At 44.8% G+C, this 22,906-nt stretch overlaps 1 protein-coding gene across 1 annotated transcript in view; it reads left to right on the top strand.

Annotated features, from left to right (window-relative positions):
* LOC310791308 (protein NLRC3-like) overlaps positions 1 to 22,906 on the top strand; it is a 45,705-nt gene that overhangs the window by 18,652 nt on the left and 4,147 nt on the right. Inside the window, exons 4-10 of the mRNA XM_083653000.1 lie at positions 4,485 to 4,604; positions 7,307 to 7,408; positions 8,711 to 8,812; positions 13,939 to 14,174; positions 14,263 to 16,069; positions 18,675 to 18,848; positions 20,640 to 20,813. Of these exons, the coding sequence (XP_083509126.1) occupies positions 4,485 to 4,604; positions 7,307 to 7,408; positions 8,711 to 8,812; positions 13,939 to 14,174; positions 14,263 to 16,069; positions 18,675 to 18,848; positions 20,640 to 20,813 (2,715 nt within the window). The remainder of the gene's footprint in view (positions 1 to 4,484; positions 4,605 to 7,306; positions 7,409 to 8,710; positions 8,813 to 13,938; positions 14,175 to 14,262; positions 16,070 to 18,674; positions 18,849 to 20,639; positions 20,814 to 22,906) is intronic.

Genomic DNA, 22,906 nt, shown 5'->3' with positions numbered 1-22,906 from the left:
GGCGTGAGTTAAGCCGCTTCGCCTCCTTGATGTAGGTGAGGTTTTTGTGGTCTGTCCACACGACGAATGGATGCTCGGCCCCCTCTAGCCAGTGTCGCCACTCCTCCAGCGCCACCTTCACAGCCAGAAGCTCTCTATTGCCGACGTCGTAGTTTCTTTCTGCGGGGGAAAGTTTATAGGACAGAAAGGCACATGGATGCAATTTGTCATCAGCCAGTGTGCGCTGAGAGAGGATTGCACCTACCCCCACATTAGAAGCGTCCACCTCCACAATGAACTGCCGGGTCCGGTCTGCCTGGATGAGCACTGGAGCGGAGACAAACCTGCGCTTGAGCTCCCCAAAGGCGGTCTCCGCCTCCGGTGTCCATCGAAACGAGATGGAGGTGGAAGTGAGTGCAGTCAGGGGGGCTGCTATGGTGCTGTAATTACGGACAAATCTTCGATAGAAGTTGGCAAATCCTAGAAACATTTGTAACTGTTTGCGGCTAGTAGGCACAGGCCAATCCAGAACTGCTGTCACTTTCGCCGGCTCCATCTCCATTTTCCCCGGGGAGATGACGAAACCCAGGAAGTGCACCGTGGAAGCATGAAATTCACACTTTTCTGCCTTAGCAAACAGTCTGTTTTCTAGGAGACGCTGCAGCACTGCCCGCACATGTTTCTGGTGTTCCTGGAGAGACTGGGAGTAAATCAGAATGTCATCAAGGTAAACAAATGCAAAATGACCAATCATGTCCCTGAGTACATCGTTGACGAGTGCCTGGAAGACTGCGGGCGCATTAGTGAGGCCGAAAGGCATCACCAGGTACTCAAAATGGCCCAGGTGAGTGTTGAAAGCAGTCTTCCATTCATCTCCATCTTTGATGCGCACCAGGTGGTACGCGTTCCGGAGGTCCAGTTTTGAAAACACTGTGGCATCATGAAGGGGCACAAAAGCAGAGTCAATCAGAGGCAGGCAGTACTTGTTTTTAACTGTGATGTCATTTAGTTTTTTATAGTATATACATGGTCTCAAAGACCCATCCTTCTTGCCCACGAAGAAGGCACCTGCACCCACCGGAGAGGATGAAGGTCGGATGATCCCTGCTGCCAAGGAGTCCTGGATGTATTTCCCCATGGCTTGCTGTTCCGGCAGAGAGAGGTTGTAGAGCCTGCTAGAGGGTAGAGGAGCTCCGGGCAAAAGCTTTACCTCACAATCGTATGGTCTGTGCGGAGGGAGTGTTAATGCCTGTTGTTTACTGAATGCAGGAGCGAGGTCATGATATTCTTTTGGAACCGATGACAGATCTGGAGGTTCTGGTACTGGTAGAGGCTCAGAGGAAGGTGTCTGGGCGGAACGGAGGCAGTTGGCATGGCAGAAGGAGCTCCATGCCCCCACCGTGCCGGTGGTCCAGTTGATCTGGGGGTTATGGAGTTTCAACCAGGGGAATCCCAACACTAGAGGAACATTGGGAGAATGAATGACGTGAAACTGAATTTTTTCTTGATGATTCCCAAACATGTGAAGGGACAGAGGAATGGTTTTTCTGTCCACTTGGGCCAGCAGTACCCCGTTAAGGGCTGTAGTATTTAGTGGGACATCGAGGGGCTCAGTCTCGATGCCCCACTGCTGGCACGTACCATTATGAATGAAATTCTCATCGGCTCCAGAGTCTATGAGTGCAGAGAGTGTAATGGTTTGCTGGCACCACACGATGGCGGCATCGAGCTGTGGACGGACAGGGAGAGAGGAAGTGGTTGCTCGACTCGACAATATCTCTCTAACTATTGCCGAGCCGGCCCTTTTGCTGGATGGACGGGGCAATCCGAAATACGGTGGCTGGGGTTTCCACAGTAGAAACAGGCCTGTGTGGCAGCCCGATGACGAGCCCTTTCCTCCGGGGACAGACGGACCCGGTCGAGTTGCATGGGTTCTGGTTCGGGAAAGTTTGGAGTATCGGGACGTGATGAGAACAGAGAGACGGGGGTGTCAGTACGCCACAGGGCGATTTGATCCGCAATCTTAATGGCCAGACTAATGGCGGCGTCTAAGGAATTTAGTTCCCCCCGTAGTGCTATTTCCCTTCCAATCTCTCTATTCAGGCCACTCTGAAATGCTGCAATGAGGGCCACATTATCCCACCCCGACTCAACAGCCAAACTGTGGAACTGGCTTATAAACTCACGGACTGGGAGTCTTCCTTGGCGAAGAGTCAACAGACGCTGCCCCGCCTGTTGCCCTCGTATTGGATGGTCGTACACTCGTTTGAGCTCGACAGCAAATCCCGCAAATGACTGGGTGAGCGGAGAGCCCTGTTCAAAGAGAGCATTGAAAAAGTTAAGCGGGGGTCCCTCCAGTAGGTTAACCAGGTATGCAATTTTGGCAGCTTCCGTAAAGAAGCGGATGGGCTGAGCGTTGAACGACAATTGACACTGTGTGAGAAATTGACGACAGCTGTGTGGATCACCTGAGTATTTTGCTGGAGGTGGGATGTGAGGCTCCGGAGCTGTGGTAGCAGGCAGCGCTGGCTGGTCGGGCTGAGGCAGAGCGGCAACTGGAGCTGGTGTCAGACGCTCGGTGAGGCCCGTGATGGTCACACCAAGCCTCTGCATTTCTGTAGTCATGGTCCGCAGACGCTCCTCCTGGCCTCCTAGCCATTGGCCCTGCTGAGCAAGCGCTTGTCTCATTGCTTCTGCCTCTGCCGAGTCCATTTTGGTCAGATTATCCTGTTAGGGTATTGTTTGTTGGACTCAAGGGCAGAGACAGACAGAGACAGAATATCAAGTTGTAACACAGTTTGTTTATTTAAATGTTATTGGTTGAGTCCGGATGGACTAGATACCCAGGTTGCAGGATGGTAGGCTAGAGTCCAGGTAGGTGAACGAGCAGGCATCCAGAAGTCCGGGCTGGCAGAGAGCAAGCAGGCTGAAGTCCAGGCGGGCAGAGAGCAGGTAGGCTGAAGTCCAGGCGAGCAGAGAACAGGTAGGCTGAAGTCCAGGCAGATGGCGAGCAGGCAGACAGACAGGGGAGGATTGGCCCAGGTGGTCAGAGTCAGGGCAGCAGACGTTCCTCTCCATGCAGGTGAGAAGATAATCTGACAGTGTCTTGACGTCTGGGCTGGGTATATGAAGCCTGCTGATTGGTGATGCTTGGCAGCTGCGATAGCTGGAGATCAGCTCCACACACCTGGCTCCAATCCTGTAATCACAACAGAAAGGAGGGGGCGAGAGAGACTAGGAGGCAGAGGTTGAGGGCATGACAGAGGCAGAGGTTGAGGGCATGACAGTTATGATATCGGCAAACAGCCAATGAAAATGCCGATACAGATCTCCTCAGCGGACTAGGAGAAGGAGGAAAGTCTGTTGTTGAATTGAATTTGTTCATCATACAGTAGCCTAGGCTACACTAACCTATGAAAATATTAATTTGGGCTAGGAGGAGCTGGAAATCCCTCTGCTCGCCTTTCAATGCGGGAGCGGGGGATTTCACCTGAAAGTACAGAGCAGCACGGTAATGTGGCCCTGCTGCTTGGCTCGTGTGAAAGCAATTTCTGTGGCGAGGCGGCTCGCTTTACGGGACTCCTAAACGGCAACTTTTCCGCGATCTGTGTATGAAAGAGCCTATAATGTTGCATTAGGCTATATCAGGGGTCAGCAACCTATGGCACGGGTGCCACCTCTGTCACACAAACGGGTAACCAGTGGCACGGCAGCGCACAGTAGCAAGTGTGAAATAGATTTTGTATGTTGAAGTGCCAAATTACCATTTCACAGCCATTTGCAGTTGCGTGGCATGTTATTTAGAGGAGGGGCTGCACTGAAGCGCTGTGTGTGTGTGTGTGTGTGTGTGTGTGTGTGTGTGTGTGTCAGACAGGTAGAGATGAGGAGAGAGAGAGAGAAAACCCAGCAGCAGCCACACCAATTTAAAGGCACAATCTGTTCAATTCAACACATGTACATTGCTTCACCTGGTCAGAACAAGTGGTGCTAGGAGCATTTTGGAAATAAAGGCGCTAGCCTAGGGAAGTCTGGAAAGTAGCTAAATATAGAGCAGAAAGCGCTAAGTTGGCAAAACTGGTCTCGTGCAAAATGTATGATTAGAACCAGGAGGATTGTTTTTGCAGCCTGCTTCAAACACATGCTGTGATATTTAGAGTTTGTTCATCACCAGCGAGCGACAGCACGAGCGTGTCTTTTATTCTGAATTGTCATCTCTTCTCCTCTGCTCTCAATGCCTCGACCCCCGAAAAAAACACACAGCTGTGGCTAGTAGCAGCAGCAGCAGCAGCAGCAGCAGCAGCAGAATGTATATAGGGGGAACACCACAGTGAATTGAAGCATTGGAACTAACCTTCACTCATTGCTTTACATTGCTCTTCATGTCTGCTTTGCAGAGGTGCAGAGAAAATGTTCTCTGTCTTTACTAGAACTAATGATATATTGATATATCATTATTATTATTATAATTAATGCTATATATATGTATCAAACATTTGTGTTTCCAGAGGTCAGTACCACAGGCAGAGAGCAGAGTCTCCAGTATCCAGCTGCCTGTCTATGAAGAGTGACTGGTCTAAAGACATTCCTCTATACTTCAGTAATGAACCTGGACCTTCAGACACAAGGTAAGAAGACTGTTATACTGTGAGCCTGCATGATGCAATATCATGAACTGAGGATGAAGACAAAATGCTGAATGTCCTCTCTCTCTCTCTCTCTCTCTCTCTCTCTCTCTCTCTCTCTCTCTCTCTCTCTCTCTCTCTCTCTCTCTCTCTCTCTCTCTCTCTCTCTCTCTCTCCCATTCCTGTCTCCTTCTCTCACTATCTGTCAATAAAGCATGAACATTCCTAGAATAAATCTTTAAAATTATATACCGGTATAGCAAATGTATAGAATTATATAAAAAAACACCTACAACTACATGTATAATTTATCGATATAACAATGAGGAAAACATTTGGAAAATGAAAAAAATATGGTTTACAGCATATGTACAATATTGCAGATTTTCAGAAAATAGTCCTTGTCTTTCAATTGTATACAATACAATACAAGGTAAGAGGACTGTTATACTATAAGCCAAGGATGGGCAACTTTGATGATAGAGAGGACCACAAAAAAATGTCCTCGCTACCAGAGGGCCAGATTTTGCTGAGGGCTGGGGGCCGAACGGCGGCGGCGGCACGAAAGATTTGGGGCATTTGAAGGCAGGTTTAGAGGAATAACTCATTTTAAATTAGCAGTTGTGATGTCATTATTCAGTCTTAACCACCAATATTTTATCGTTTTCTCACTCACTCCTATGTCACCACGTCCCTGCAGGGCTTGAAATTAACTTTTTTGACCACCTGCCAATATGGCTGCTAGATTTTAAAGTTACCAGCCAATTAGAATTTCCACTAGCCAAAATGTTTTTCTTGAAATAAACCAGAATATGAGTGGGTTAATTTAAGCATAAGTATCAGTAAGTGGCCGAGGATTCTCAAAGCCTGTGTTGAGGGTCACACAAGAACAAAAATGCACTCTTGAAGCTAATTAAATCCAAAACCAACGAGTTAATTATTTAAATTATTACTTCAATGTAGAACAGTCATTTATTACACATGATATTACTTTTAGCCTTTTAGTATTGACCAGAATGACATGAACATTTGGACACTTATTCAGCGGGTGTCTTGCATGTTGCGTTCAGGTGCACTGTAAAAATAAAAAATCAAAATGCAATTCCAGCGCGGGCCACACAGGGCACCAGTTGCCCAGTTGCCCATCCCTGCTGTAAGCCTACCTGATGGAATATCATGAACTGAGGATTAAGACAAAATGCTGCATGTCCTCCTCTCTCTCTCTCTCTCTCTCTCTCTCTCTCTCTCTCTCTCTCTCTCTCTCTCTCCCTCTCTCCCTCTCTCTCTCTCTCTGTCTCTCCCATTCCTGTCTCCCTCTCTCACTCTCTGTCAATAAAGCATGAACATTCCTAGAATAAATATTTAAAATGATATACCGTAAATTCCGGACTATAAGGCGCACCGGTGTATAAGCCGCACCTGCAGAGTTGACTGTTTTTTACATATATAAGCCGCACCGGTCTATAAGCCGCGGGTGTTTTGATGTTTAATTACCATATGTAAGGCTTCGTGCACAGAGGGGATTGTCGGGAAAGAGATGGCTGTTTGGGGAAGCTCCCATTTATTAACATTTCAACAAAACAAAAGTCAGGTCACTAATCCCCAGACAAAATCACACATTGTGAGATGCTTAAAAATCACCATCGGCGGGAGCTTTACTCCAGATGCTGTGCAGCCAAGAACACAAGTGAAATTCGTTCTCTCGTGACCTGTGGTTCTCAACGTGATGGACGATTCACCTTTCTTGTTAACAGTCCTAGTGAGAGGCAGGTCGAACGTCAAAGGCACTTCATCCATATTTATGATCTGCTCCGGTCCGATGGAATATTCCTTGATCTTTCTTTGTGTGAATTCGCCGAAGTTTGTAATTTTCTCCTGGTAGTCGGGAGGGAGTTGCTGACACAGTCGTCCGCGCCCTGACGGACAGTCCCTTTCGTCTCGGGTTTGTGCATGATCCTTTGCTGCTGCTGCTGTTGTTGTTGTTCCTGTCTCGCTACTGTCTCAGACATGGCTTTCAGGCTCAATCGCCGCCATCGTCGTAACACAGCCAGTTCTCCATCTTTTGAAGCATGATGTTAGATTACAACGAGCTAGTTGTGTGGCTTAGCCTTCCAAAATGTTGCTGTTAGTTTTTTAGAATGTAATACATAGAATTGGGAATGTTACATTCAATTTCATTCAGACTGTCTTTCAGGCTCAATCGCTGCCTTTTTCCCCCCGGAGCGAGGGAGGAGGGAGGGTGTTTTACCGTAGTGGCTGAGAGAGAGTAGTGGCACAGTGCTCCAATCAGGTCGCGAGGCACATTTTTTGCAACATCATCCAATCAGGGTCTCGCTCTCATAATGTCTGTCTTGCTCTCGTTCTGCCTCATACCAACATCCATAGATTTTGGAGGTTCCCGAGTGGCCGTTTGCTGGAAAAATCCATAGATAAGCCGCACCGTTATATAAGCCGCAGGGGGCAAAAAAGGCCAAAAAACGGGAAAAAAGCCGCGGCTTATAGTCCGGAATTTACGGTATATGAAATGTATAAAATTATATAAAAAAACCTCAAACTACATGCATCATTTATCGATATAACAATGAGGAAAGATTTTGGAAAATGAAAACAATATGGGTTTACAACATATGTACAATATTGGAGCTTTTCAGAAAATAGTCCTTGTCTTTCAATTGTCAACATTGTCAAAATCACACAAATCTCAGCAGAGCAGAGGCTCCAGTACCCAGCTGTCTGTCTATGAAGAGTGACTGGTCTAAAGGTGAACCTCTAAACTTCAGTAAAGAACCTGGACCTTCAGACACAGGGTAAGAAGACTGTTATACTGTAAGCCTACCTGATGCAATATCATTCACTGAGGATGAAGACAAAATGTTGCATGTCCTCTCTCTCTCCCTCTCTCTCTCTCTTTCTCTCTCTCTCTCTCCCTCTCTCTGTCTCGCTCTCTAGCCGCTTTCACACCGGCCTTGAAAGCGGTAAAATACACGGAAAATGTGATCCGCGCCTCCGATGTGAAAGTTGTGAAAGCGGGTTGGTGGATAATTGTGTTACGTCTTTCATTCCGCCAGTGGACCTAGTCACAGCGCCGGATTACCCTCCAACCCGCCTCCACCTGAAAGCGTAGGAGCGGCAACACGGAACAGAGGTGCGAATAGGCACTGTGGCGAGTCGGTCTGAGGATATTCCCTCTGGAAACCAGCTCCAGAACTGCAATCTGTCTAGCTAGCCAGTTGTGCATTCCTTAAAAAACTACAAACGTTATAGTAGTCATGTGCATTTATAGCCTATACTATTCCCCCGACGAACGTATGCAGACTGCAGCTGTTTGATATGCGGGCGTCATCTTTCAGAACGGACGCTAATTAGGCTACTTCATGGGAATAATTTGATTCACAAAAAACTGGAACCAAAAGATAAGAATTAGCCTTGTACTTAATACATGATGGTGCATCTGTGATCCATAAAGTCGATCAGATGAATATTGAAAGCCTTGTTACCATGCTGCATGTGGAGAACACTTTCGTGTTTTATCACTTTGATGTTCTTAACGACCGCAGCTGCACGTTGGCTGGCGTACATCAGCGATGTTTGGTTGTTGAATGAATTTGTTCATCATACAGTAGCCTAGGCTACACTAACCTATGAAAATATTAATTTGGGCTAGGAGGAGCTGGGTGGAAATGCCTCCTCTCGCCTCATTTAAATCCGGCCCAGGACGGGAATGTGGCGGTGCTCCTTGGCTCTGTGTGAAAGCAATTTCTGTGGCGAGGCTGCTGGCTTTGCGGGCCTTCTGAACTGCAATATTGCGCGATCTGTGTGTGAAAGCGGCTTTTGTCTCTCCCATTCCTGTCTCCCTCTCTCACTATCTCTCTCAATAAAGCATGAACATTCCTAGAATAAATATTTAAAATTATATATATGAAATGTATAAAATTATAAAAAAAAAAAACTCAAACTACATCCTGTATCACTTATCGATATAACAATGAGGAAAAATATTGGAAAATGAAAACAATATGGGTTTACAGCATATGTACAATATTGCAGCTTTTCAGAAAATAGTGCTTGTCTTTCAATTGTCAACATTGTCAAAATCACACCAATCTCAGCAGAGCAGAGTCTCCAGTACCCAGTTGTCTGTCTATGAAGAGTGACTGGTCTAAAGGTGAACCTCTAAACTTCAGTAAAGAACCTGGACCATCAGACACAAGGTAAGAGGACTGTTATACTGTAAGCCTACCTGATGCAATATCATTAACTGAGGATTTACTTTCCTTTACTGTTACATTACACAGAGGATTGTATTCCTGAAGCAAGACTAGTTTTGCAGCAAAACACCTGAGAACTTGCATTTTGGAATTTATACTATTCACACATCTGTGTGCTGAACTGATTTCACTATAAAGATTTACTGATCTGCAGTGGACATCTTAACGTGCAGTTTAGTGGTGGAGTGTGCTGGTTGTCTTTGAATTAGTTTCTCTCATGTATGATTAGAATTTTAATTTGGCATCGTTAGTGTAGGGTTTTATCATTATGCCTCCGAGCTGGAGGCATTATGGTTTTGGGTTGTCCGTCCGGCCGGCAGTACGTCTGTACGTCCGTCCGATGTTTCCTTATCACGATATCTCAGGAACGCCTTCACGGAATTTTGTCAAATTTACCTCAAATGTCCACTTGGCCTCAAGGATGAACTGATTCGATTTTGGTGGGCAAAGGTCAAAGTTCAAGGTCACTGTGACCTCACAAATGCCATTTTCTAGCTTGTTAACGCCATATCTCAGGAACGCCTTGACAATTTTGTTACATTTGGTTCAAACGTTCACTTGGACTCAAGGATGAACTGATTACATTTTGGTGGTCAAAGGTCAACGTCACTGTGACCTCACAGACACCATTCTCAAGCTCATTAACGCCATATCTCAGGAACGTCTTGACTGAATTTTGTCACATTTGGCTAAAACTTCCATTTGGACTAAAGGATGAACTGATTCGATTTTGGTGGTCAAACGAACATCACCTGGAAGACTGTTCCATGACACGATAGCCCTGTACATGACAGCCTTCTTCATGTAGTTGGACTTTGGTCAGGTTAAAGTCATCTGTCCACCACTTGCCCCTCTGGTGTGGTGTGTATGAATATTTGAACTATAAATTATGGATGGTGAAAATTATATTTTCCCCTGACTGTCAACGAATGCTCATTATTCAATCATTAACTGAATTAACCGACAAGATTAAAATGTAGTTATAGCCTAATGCATTCCCCAGGCTGGCGAAGTTGGCGTAACACTTATTCACGTTGCCCATGCGGTACGGAGTGTTTCAGCAGATGACATCCAGGCTGCAGGGCACACTGATGATGTAGGCTACAGTATATGTGTGTCTGTCAGCACATGTGGAGGAGGAGCAGCAGGCCAGATGTCTCCTCGCCTGTAAAGACCTTAGTCTGAAATAAACTAGTTGTGGTGCCATTGTGTGCGACTGCAGGGGTAAACAAAACACAGCACAAAAAACCCCTCCGTGCACTGTGTTTTGTGTGCAATGGAGCGCTCTCAACATGATTTCAAAGCTTTCACACACGTCCTGTGTGAACGCCGCCTTAATCTGCATACAGTGCTTTTCTCCTCCATTCATTCATTCAGCCCCTCCCCTCCCCTCTCAGTGTGTTCACAATAACAACACTGAGAAACAATATCTAGGAATAAGGTGGATAGGTTATGATGCAGTGATTTAAGCCCATTTGAGCCCAATTGGGTTGTATGTGGCCCATGAACTAAAATGAGTTTGACACCCCTGATCTAGATAGTATTGACAAATCGTGTCATTTAATTTACAATTTACAAACAACGGCCTCTATCTTCCCAAAAGCGCTAATTTAGCGTTTGCGCTAGTTTAACGCCGTGCGCAATGCAAATTGGGGGCGGACACAAGCGCATGCCTGTGATAATTGTACTGGGCATTGGCTGCCACAAGCCAAAGCAGGCGTTTCAGCGCTAAAATGTGGTGATAGATGGCATTATGCTATCGTCAGCAGCATGCAATTACTTTGCACTAAGAGCTTTGAAAAGGACCTCTTACGCGCAAATACCTCTCTGCGCTGGGTTGCGCACCATAATCTCCGTGCAGCGCCAGCGCAGTGCAAGTAAAATCCCCTTTGGATATGTCATTACGCACAGCCTTGCCATGCCAGGACATCAAATTATGCTGCTAAAATTGGGTATCAGCAGATAATTCAGTGAGGCAATCAACTATAACTCACTGAGAATATTTTATCACATTGCAAAGAGGGAAATGAATTGAGAAAACTTGTTGGACAATGGACATAGGCTATTTACCTTCATATCCACCCCGAGGGTCGTTGGGACCACAGTCGATCTGTCAATCAGCTCTCTCTGTCCTCACACGAGTGAGTAGGCTACACTCTATTACGCATGGAGAGAATTACAGCGTATTGCATGCGGCGAGGCAGCCTCGCACAAACACCCATTGCGAGACGGGAATCTGATTGGTTTTGATTGACGTAATGCCCAGCCTTGCCTGGCCACGCCTGTGAATAATTCTGGTAGTTAAGACCGCCAAAATCCCGTTTGCGCAGACATTTTGGGGCGCAGATGATTTTGGCATGGCTCTAATTTGCGCTTGCGACAGGTGCCGTGAACCTTTCCGCATCCCGGGCCGAGAATTGCATCCCCAACATATTTCGGGGCTGTTTTAACTTAGAAATCAGGGAGGTCACGTCTACCAGACAATTATATCACTTTTCAACCGTTACATTTCTGGTATAATCATTACAAGTATGCTCCCGTGAGGTGGGGATGCTTTTTTTCCTCTGCTGAGCGGGGGAGCAAAATTTGGCAGAACACCTGGCGGACGGCGCAAGGCGCAGTGCTATCTTCCGTGACTTAAAGGCACTATGTGTGATTTTTTTGTCCACTAGATGTCGCCATTTCAAACCATAACAAAACTTGTTTACCCAAACCATAGACCCAAACAATCTCGATCCCACCCACCAGCGCAGAGCACTTCCTGGTTCCCCCGCCTCCCTCCCTCCCTCCCAAGCAACGGAGATATAAACAACTATTTTGCGCATAGCCTACCTACTGCAGACGTAAGTACATAAAACAAGCACGAATGTATCTCGGCTATGTATTTGGCTTGAGTAATGACAAATTTCACATGATAGTCATAAACCTTTAGGATATTGACAATAGTCCACTTGGTAAGACTTATTTGTATAATCTGCTAACCGATCAAAATCCATGTAACGGTTACATGGATTTTGAAAAGGTTACATTGTAACCTAACCTTTTGCAGAGCCTGCCCTATTGCTAAGTACGGTTAGGCAAAACGTTGTCTAAAACCAGGTTGACTAAATTAGGATGATTTCAATTCAATGTTGGGGACATCGCTAGCTAACCACAGCTGTCTGTCAACAGTGAGTAGCTTAGCCTGTGTTTTTGTTCGTCTGCTAATACCAAGACATGGCCAAAATGTATTCATAGTGCAACGCTAGTATTTTCTCATTGTTAGAGTTGTTCAAACTAATTTCAAACGCTTGAATCACTGCTGTTTTTTATAGGCAGGCAAACCAAGCTGTATGCCTGAAGCCCAGGCTAGCACCAGTGGGACAAAGAGGAGGCAGGGTCGCAGAGAGGAAGGTCGGCTGTAGGACGATAGCAGATCTTGTCGACATCCTGAAGAACCGCATAGCTGATGGAACTGGTCACGTCATTCTGGTGTAGCCCATATTTTAGTTTTGCAAATAAAGTATTTTTTCTGATAAACAAAGTTGTGAAATCAATGTACTGAGAAACATCACATACACTGTCTATTATATAACGTAGGCTATATATACACACAGAAACAGAAATACTGTAGGCTACTGTAGCTAGGCACACTCAGCTTTAGGCAAATCTAATGTTACAATGGAGAATAGTGGCCAAGAGACATGGATGAAGTCATATCAACTTTATTGGTGTACAGAAGATTGCAGACAGCAAACATCTAAACATCAAAGATGATAGAACATGTATTATACAGGTTTGCTATAAAAGCACAATTTCTCCATCTCAAATATCATAATGGTGGGTCCACTTGTTTTCTATCTTGTCAGCTCTTCTGGATGACTGGCACCTTGAAAATCAGACAAATGGAAATGTGTTTAGTATTAATTTGAATCATCTATTTTGTAGCTGGTAGATATCAAGGCAGGGTTCCTCCACATTGTCATGAATTAGATACTTTTACCAAACCTTGATTTGTTTGGACGGTGTTACAGCTATTTTCTAATGTAACGTTGCTTAGTGAGACAGAATAGAAAAACAAACTGCTAACATTAGCGAAGCTAGCTTTTCTCCATGGCCTTTCTAAGTGTTTACACATTACTATACCGTTCTGCGTCATAGTGACAGCAACTGGACGTAATTATAACAGAAAATGCATGCGAAATTTGTAATGGGAAGTAACGTTATGTCATGCATGTCAACTTGTCACCAGAATGTCTGTGTATAAGTTATACACGAACGACAAGCTAATCAAATCCTGCAGCAGGCTACACTAGCAGTGTAAAGTCATTTGAATAGCCGTGAAAAGCAACAGTTAGCCAAGTGATTACAACATTCCCAGAACAAATTCACAATATCGATAACAACTTGTACATTTCCCTATCATGCGTAACGTTACTGAAATGGGACATGCAAACGCGATAACGTTACTTACCGTGTGTAAGTACAGGAGAACACGCCAGCTCCGAGTCACTTTGCAGGCCAGATATAGCTGCTCGTAGGGCTCTCCATCTAGTGAAAGCCAGACCGGCAAGGTTGACTCTGGTCTGAGATATTTCTTTTCGGCGGCAATTTGGCTAAAGTATGAAACCGCAGACCAGGGAATGGAATCTCTGGAATGCCCGCATCAGGGATCCGCCATCTTCTCATTAAAATTCTGTTTCGGCTGTGGGCTGGGCGGGCCTACCTAGGTCGATTTATAGGCACGGGGGTAGCCACTCTCGGGGGAGGGGTTTCTATGTAAACAGGTTCGGGATGTTAGAGGAGAAGGACAGAGAGCAATCACAACACAGGGAGGGAGCGTGGCTTAGTTGTAAACACAGGAATGACTCACTGTAACTCCTCTATATATACAAGGTATTGGTTTGGGGATATTTAATAGTGCAGAATCTTACACATAGTGCCTTTAAGGCACGCGCAAACAAGTGAGCAAGCGCTATTAGGGGATAGCGCCTGTCGGAAGATAGGGGCCAAGGTTTCTAGTGGAAACTACATTGTGCTGTCTGATGATAGCATCCATCAGTTATCATGAATTGTGTTCATCCCCACAGAGCGAGGAAGAGGAGTCCAGGTGATCTGAAGCAGCAGCTGTCCTGCTGTGCATTGTGTCATTGGGTCCTGAGGGATCCAGTCTCTACCAGCTGTGGACACAGGTTCTGCACACAGTGCATCACCTCATACTGGGCCCAGTCCAGTTCATCAGGAGACTCCACCTGTCCCCAGTGTAGAAAAAGGTCCAGAACAAGATCTGGACTGCAGACACCCAGTCAAACCAGCATTGCACAATGTAAGATTGTCTACTGTTCTCACCATTTCTAAAACCAGGAAACAACAGCATGTTTTGTTAAACACTTTTACTTTTTCTTCTCTTCCAGTGGACAGTGTTTTGCAGGAGGTTTTAGACGAGCATAAGATCATTCTGATAATGAGATGTGAATTTGTGACAGAAGGAACAGAAGGAACAGCTGAAGCAGGACTTGGAACTCCCCTCAATAGGATCTACACTGCACTCTACATCACAGTGGGACAGAGTGAAGAGGTTAATACCCAACATGAGGTGTGGCAGCTGGAGACAGCATCCAAGATGGAGACTCTCCATGACACTCAGATCGAGTGCCACGACATCTTTAAACCCTTACCTGACCAAGAGACACACATCAGAGTAGTTCTGACGAATGGTGTTGCTGGAATTGGAAAAACCTTCTCAGTGCAGAAGTTCACTCTGGACTGGGCAGAGGGCTTGGAAAATCAAGACATCAGTCTTGTGATTCCGCTTTCGTTCCGGGAGCTGAACTTGATCAGAGATGAGCGGTACAGTCTTCTCATGCTGCTCCATGTCTTCCATCCAACCTTACAGAGGGTCACAGCAGAGAACCTCGCAGTCTGTAAAGTTGTGTTCATCTTTGATGGCCTGGATGAAAGCAGACTTCCATTGGATTTCCACAACAATGAGGTGGTGTCTGATGTCAACCAGGTATTATCAGTAGATGTGCTGTTGACAAACCTCATCAAGGGGAATCTGCTTCCCATGGCTCTTCACTGGATAACTTCCAGACCTGCAGCAGCCAATCAGATCCCTCCTACATGTGTTGACAGGGTGACAGATGTACGAGGGTTCACTGACCCTCAGAAAGATGAGTACTTCAGAAGGAGATCCACTGATGAGGAGCTGTCCAGCAGAATCATCTCACACATCAAGGCATCCAGGACCCTCCACATCATGTGCCACGTCCCAGTCTTCTGTTGGATCACTGGGACAGTTCTAGATTACATGTTGACTAGAGACCAGAAAGGAGAGCTGCCCAAGACCCTGACTGAAATGTACTCACACTTCCTGCTGGTTCAGACAGAGAGGAAGAAGCAGAAGTATGATGAGAGCCATGAGATGAGTCAACAGCAGCTGATGGAGACTGAGAGGGAAGTTCTTCTGAAGCTGGGGAAGCTGGCGTTTGATCATCTGGAGACAGGCAACCTCCTGTTCTACCAAGAAGAGCTGGAAGAGTGTGGTCTTGATGTCAGAGAGGCCTCTGTGTTCTCAGGTGTGTGCACAGAGATCTTCAAAAGAGAGTGTGTGCTCTTCCAGAAGACGGTCTACTGCTTTGTTCATCTGAGCATTCAGGAGTTTCTCGCTGCAGTCTACATGTTCCACTGTTACACAAACAGGGCAGAGAACGTACTGAGCACATTCCTGGGAAAAGACTGGGGTAAATGTGATCAATCCCTGGATGTCTTCCTGAAGAAAGTCTTGGTCAAAGCCCTGAAGAGTAAAAATGGCCACCTGGACCTCTTTGTCCGTTTCCTTCATGGGCTCTCACTGGAGTCCATCCAGAGTCTCTTAGGAGGCCTGCTGGATCAGACAGAGAGCAGTCCAGACAGCATCCAGACAGCCATCAGCAACCTGAAGAAGATGAACACTTCCAATACATCTCCTGACCGATGCATCAACATCTTCCACTGTTTGATGGAGATGAACCACCACTCAGTACATCAGGAGATCCAGGAGTTCCTGAAGTCAAAGAACATTTCAAGGAAGAAACTCTCTATGGTCCACTGCTCAGCTCTGGCCTACATGCTGCAGATGTCAGAGGAGGTTCTGGATGTGTTCGACCTGAATGCGTACAACACATCAAAGGAGGGACGAATCAGACTGATGCCAGCTGTGAGGAACTGCAGGAAGGCTCGGTTAGTCCTGATGTGAATATTAACATTATCTACAGTGTAGTTACATTCACACCTGACGCCATAAAGATACAGTATGTAGTTCCTATAACATAACACAGTATAAAAGTGCTGTTCTACATAGCAGTGGTACACAGTGTTGGGCGTAACACATTACAAAGTAATGTGCTATTGTAATCATGTTACTTTTTCTTGTAACAGAGTCAAAGTAAGCCATTACTGTTTAGTGTTGGGCGAAATTAGATTGTCCTATTGTCACCCTTTGAGATGCGCGATGCCATCGCCCCCCTGGTGGTTGGACAGTGTGTGTGTGTGTGTGTGTGTGTGTGTGTGTGTGTGTGTGTGTGTGTGTGTGTGTGTGTGGGTGGGTGTGTGTCTGTGTGTGTGTGTGGGTGTGGGTGTGTGTGTGTGTGTGTGTGTGTGTGAGTGTGACAGCAGTGGCTAACTGGCAGACAGGCAGAGGTGTGTGAGGTGTGAACGCAGTGAATAAATGCTATACTGTACATTTGAGGATGAAGAAAGTGTCGCACACTCACTGCTCCATATGCAAAAAGATTTTTAATGAAATGACGTTTCGGCCTATGGCCATAGGCCGAAACGTCATTTCATTAAAAATGCTTAATTTGATGAACTGGGAGAGGGTGAATTTGTCAATTCAATCTGACGTTCTACACTAAATGAGTGTGCGGCTGTTCAAAGAAATGTTGACTTTACACACGGTTCAGTTTGTGCCAGAGTGCGATCTGGCACTCAATTTACTAACGCACCGTGTTGTTATTCTCATTTGCCTATGACAGCTGCCCGCTCCTAAACACATGTTGGCTGCTGAGTCTCTTCTGAGTTATCCGAATAAACATTTACTAAATAGTGTTCTTAAAATATTTAAACACTCAAAAAATATTCTCCAATTTCGAGCAACGGCTCACTTTTAAAAGTCTGTCTGTGCTCGGTGTCGGTGTGACAATATCACTGCATCATGTTCACATTAACATTATTAGTATCTTATCTTTAATCACATACATAACATTACTCTTATGGAGCTGAGCACAGAGTAAAGTTCTGGTGAGCAGGTCAGGTGACATGTGGAGAACGAGAGAGAGAAAAAGAGATGAGATGAGATGAGACACAGACCCAAGGACAAGCAACAGCAAACAGGTTTCTAATTAGAGATTTTAATAACGAGGCTCATTACAGACATCAGAAACATGTTTAAATGTACAGTAGTAGCATTTATTCACTGCGTTCACATAGCTCTGCCCACTAGGCAGCCATTGCTGTCACACACACACACACACATGGGGAGGTTGTCTTTCTGTTTGAAATTTTGAATTTGGCCCCTCCTCTCGTCGCTGTCGTCACTCTCGTCATGTTGCCAGGTATCCCAGCATGCTTCAGAAGGTGATGACAGGGGGGCATGGTGGTGCAGTGGTAAGCGCTGTCCCCTCACAGCCAGAAGGTCCTGGGTTCGATTCCTACCTGGGACGCTGTGAGCGCTGAAGGAATGTGTGCCCGTCCGCATGTCCTCGAGTGCCCACCGCCCGGGTGGGGTCGTCAAAAGGGCCTTTCTGTGTGGAGTTTGCATGTTCTCCCCTGTGCCCCCTGGGGGTTTCCTTCATATAGGAACCCTTCACCAAAACATGCAATATCCTGGTTGCTGATGTGGTGCCTCCTCTGGTCGTTAGGGGCGCCTGTTCGGAGCGAGGGGAACTCGTTGGAATAGCGTGATCCTCCCACGTGCTATGTCCTACCGGTGAAGCTTCCTCTGTCAGGTGAAAAGAAGCGGCTGGCTAACTTCCCATGTCTCGGAGGAAGCATGGAGCCTGTTTCGGCTCTCCCCAGATCGACAGAGGGTGGAGCATCAACCAGGATAAATAAATAAAAAATTAGCACTAATAAAAATGGGATAAAAAGATCGGGGGAAAAAATATATATATAAAAAAAGAAGGTGATGACAGACACGTCTAATATACAATGAGACTGCGACTTTAGCTGTGCTGGTGTGTATCGGCTGTTAGGCTGCAACACAAAAACAATGTAATGAGTAGGGTAACTAATTACTTTTCACTGGAATAATAACTAAAGTGGTCCATTACTTTTAAGAAGAGTAACAAGAATGTGTAATTTAATTTGCCTGTTTATTCCAAACATTACAATTACAATTTTCATTTTTATCACAACAGACAGCAGTATTTTCTAGTGGACAGTGTCTACATTACAGTTAGTATTACATGATGGTGGTGGTGGTTGTTGTTTAAAGCTACAGGAGTGTCATGTTAATCCTGTGTTGAATTTGAAATGACCTGCCTGTGAAGCTTAGGCTATGTTTTTTTTTTTTTTTACAATTTACAGAATGTCTGTCTTGTAATTGTATGTATTTAATGTATTCTATCCTGGTTTGTTTCTGCTGATATTAGACGTTCAGCAATCAACACTTTTTGAAACTTCAACTTCTATAATGCAAATTATTGTCATTATTATCATTACTACTACTACTACTACTGGTGGTGGTGGTAGTATTAGTATTAGTATGCTGTGTATGTTTTGATTGGTATGCTTAATCTCAGCTCTGCTTATAATAACTAATCTTACATTAAATCTGTGATCACAGACTTTCTGGCTGTGGACTCTCAGAGACTCACTGTGAAGTCCTGGCCTCAGCTCTGAAGTCCAACCCCTCCCATCTGATAAAGCTGGACCTGAGTAAGAACAAGATGTCAGATTCAGCATTGAAGCTGCTCTTTGCTGGACTTGAGTGTCCACACTGTCAACTGGAGACTCTCAAGTAAGATCAGTTTATGTCTGTTGATTTGACACATTTCTCCAAACTAAGGTCTGTGCTCTCAAAACAAGTCAGTATCTCTGACTCTGTAAAGGTTGAACCTGCAAGTTTCACATCTCAGATGCTGATAAAAAAATAAGTCATATACAGCAATTGACCTCAAGCCTCATGCTTTGACATCTCCAGCTGGTTCAGAATAGAGCAACAGCAACTATGATTTGAACCAGTAGTCAGGTAACGTCATGATGTCCACAATGTGTCATCCCTCCACTGGTTATCAGTTAATTCATGTTACAATTTTACTGAGCACATTTAAAGTAGGTTTGTCCTGAATTACACTGTGGACCTCATACAGTAGTTCCCAATGAGTTGTGAACAAGCTGAGATGTTTGGATCTGTCTGACTTTCCTTGTCTAGACTCAAGGGCTCCATCAGGCCATCAGGGCTCTTAGACTGTCTGGAAAAGCTTCCTGAGGGGCTTAGGCTTAGGATTCAGTATCATCTTCCGTCTAAGGTGGCTTTGGGGTGAAGTTTCCCATCATCACTCCCTGCTGTCTTTGGCTAGCTAGGTGTACACTGCAGGGAGTGACAGGATCAGAGCCTAGACACCATACTGAACTCTGTGGGCCCTATCATTGCAATCGGCATAGAAACTGCATTTAAGGCCTGGCCTAGCGCAGTTAGTGGGTGTGGACCAGCGCACTCGCTATCTTGGTATCAGCGCTACACGCAGCCTCAACCATTATAACCACGCCTTTTAAGTGTAAAATTATGCACCATCAGCTCATTGGAGGAGTGCAGTAAAGAGTCACACGCTTGCCTTTTAAGATCCAATTCCAGGAGAAATCCGGTAAAACCAGACAAAGCCAAACGCTCTGCCCAACCCTTCATCCCGTCTGTCTCCATTTATAGGCTATTATTCCATATTATTATGCTTCTCAAACCAATCTAACTGCAGTTTAAATACTGCAAGCATGTAAATACGCGGACATCACAGTATAGCACATGACAGTAGAAGCGCGTTCCGCTGTCACTTATCTAAATCACGTTAAATCGACAAGGGATATATATAGGCCCAGGAGGACATATATGTTTCACATAGGGTGGTGTTTTCATTTCATGTTTTATTTGGTCCAATATTGAAATGTTCTACAATTGCAGGTTGTGTTACCATTACACATTATTTAGATCGACCTTTATATCTATTTCGGCTCATTTGGTTGCTATTTAGTAGCGAAATGGAGTAGCCCATTGCATGCTTGGACCTTTCACAGGCAGTGAACTTACAACTTATTTTTTCTATGGGACGTGTGTTGTGTCTGTCTGAGCGAGGGAGTCAGAGAGAGACAGTCATATTGTGCCTGTCAGACTGAGGAGAGAGGGAGAGAGTGACACAGAGAAGGGTGACAGAGGAGAGCCAGAGGGGGGCGCTCCGCGCAACTGGCGCACTGAATAGGCCTGGTTTTCAAAAGCGCTATAAGCGCTAAATTTACGCCAGGTGGGAAGATATCATTAGGCCGGTATTTAAGGCCGACACGCCCATTCTCGCCCATTCAGGGAGTGCGCCACGCCCATTCCGCCTAAAGCGCATTTGCCAGGGTAAAGCCATGTTGATATCTTCCCGAGACAGGTGCAAGGCATGTTTTTTTGCGTTTAAGGCCCGTTTTAGCGCCGAAGGCCTGTGGGAGAATATGGGCCTGTATCTATATTTTCATTCTCAATCATCTGTTACGTGAGTTGTGTGACTGAAATGATAAAAGAATAAAATGTCCTTATCTTTTCATATCCATTAAGGCTGAGTGGCTGTAAGCTGTCAGAGAGAAGCTGTGAAGCTCTGGCCTCAGTTCTCAGCTCCCAGTCCTCCAGTCTGAGAGAGATGGACCTGAGTAAGAATGACTTAGAGGACTCTGGAGTGAAACTGCTCTATGCTGCCATGGAGAGTCCACACTGCAGACTGGAAACTATCAGGTCAGTATTACTGATACAACTGTTCAACAGACCAACATTTAAATTATGTTGCACATCAATGTCAGTGAAGATAACTGACCTCTGTAGGAGTGACCTGTTGTGTTTCAAAAGCAGCTGAGATACCAACATCACAATCATGACTGAGCCTCAGACACCACTTAGCCAATTTGAACTAAGATTAGTTTCTATCCTCTGAGAGAATATTTCATGATCTCCTCTCCTTACTGCCTCTGTTATTGAAACCTAAAGTAAAGAACTTGTCACTTTGATGTAACAATATCACATTTCTCAGTACAGTACAGGATGATATCTACAGAAATAGTTATGGTATTTCACTATATTCTTATTTTCCCCCCTTTAATTAAATGTATGTGGCATTGGTGGAGTGCTATTTGTGTCCAGGTTTTTGCGAACTTTTCACTTTCTATTGTTATTGTTACATGCTTTGGCAATATTGCTTGCTTGTGAACTGCCCGACATGCCACACACACACACACACACACACACACACACACACACACACACACACACACACACACACACACACACACACACACACACACACACACACACACACACACACACACACACACACACAAGACACACAAGAGAGCAAGTTGATAATTTCTTTTCATTTCATTTTTTCATTTATTTATTTAATGTGACTCATTGACCATGATCACATGGTATGGAGCACAAACAAAACATACAAAAACAATATACAATGGCACACGGCATGGCTAGTGCATATGTCATTTAAACAGAGGCAGGACATTCTTCAAAAAAGCACCTAATTTACACATAACTTTTTGTCTGTCTGATTGTAGTAGTAAGATCAGTTTAAACATAGATGGACGAGTTAAATAATATCTGGGTAAATATAACTCTCTGAAATTCAAAATAATTACATTCTTGCATTCAAACAAAATATGATATTCGTCTCCCACACAGTTGTCACTACAGAGGTTACAGATCCTCATACTTCTATGCAGTCCTTTATATCTACCAACAACCTTGGGGATTCTGGTGTTATTAACCCTGAAGTTACAGATTGCATGTCTATGCCTTTGGTTTACATACAGCAGATAATTTTCCAGTTTAAGTTCTTTTTTGAATTCTACGTACAAGTCACATGATGTCATGCTTCTGAGCTCACTTTGCCATTTCTGCATAAACTGATCCTTAAGACTTTGCTCAACAGTTAGCGACAACCAGTCAATGTTGTTGCACTGCTGTGTAAGCCAGAGGTAAGACAAGCCACAGTCATCCAAAATCTGTTTGACCCACACCACCCACGGTGAGGCATTGATGCCAGAGTCAGTGGCGCCGGAACGAGTTTGCAATTAGGGGGACATTTTTATTTTTTTTGTCAACATTTTTTTTTTTTTTTTTTTTTTTTTTTTTTTCAAAAAAATTATTTTTTCAATGTTTTTTTGCCGGCTCCCGTCAGGGAGCCGGCAATTACATACTGTAGTGATGTAATTATTCAGTATTTTCTCCTTTTCTCACTCACTTGGTGACCTGCTCTCCCTTTAGGTCATTTTACAATTACACTACAACAGACAGCAACACAGGCAGAAACACTGAACTTATTATTATTATTATCACTTCGAAACATAGTGCAAAACTTGTCATCTCAACACAAAAATAAAATAACAATAACCGTATACGATTATAGCAGCAGCCAATGACAGTGAGTGCAAACAGAGTCCAGGTCTGTCTGTCTCTCAGGTGTAATAATCCCACAATGATCACGGCTTTAACAAGTGTCACAGGCTGTGTAAACAGTGTAAAGTGGGCTCTCTGTAATTTGATCCCTGGGTCTGTCTGTCTCAGGTGTAATAATCCCACAACGATCATGGCTTTAACAAGCATCACAGGCTGTGTAAACAGTGTAAAGTGGGCTCTAAGCGTCAGGGGCAGTTGCCCCCTCAGATTAAAAAAAGAAAAAAAAAAAAAAAATTTTTTTTAGGGGGACCAAATTTTAAGGGGGACAAAATGTCCCCATGTCCCCCTTGTTCCGGCGCCAGTGGCCAGAGTTGTGCAAATCAAGCAGGCAGTTGTACATAATACGGCTAAGTTTGTTCTCCTTG

The sequence above is a fragment of the Poromitra crassiceps genome (assembly GCF_964638095.1).
Source record: "Poromitra crassiceps genome assembly, chromosome: 16".
NCBI classification, from domain to species: Eukaryota; Metazoa; Chordata; class Actinopteri; order Beryciformes; family Melamphaidae; genus Poromitra; species Poromitra crassiceps.
Note: the sequence above shows the minus strand (reverse complement) of the source record. Positions and strands in the feature narration are given on the sequence as shown.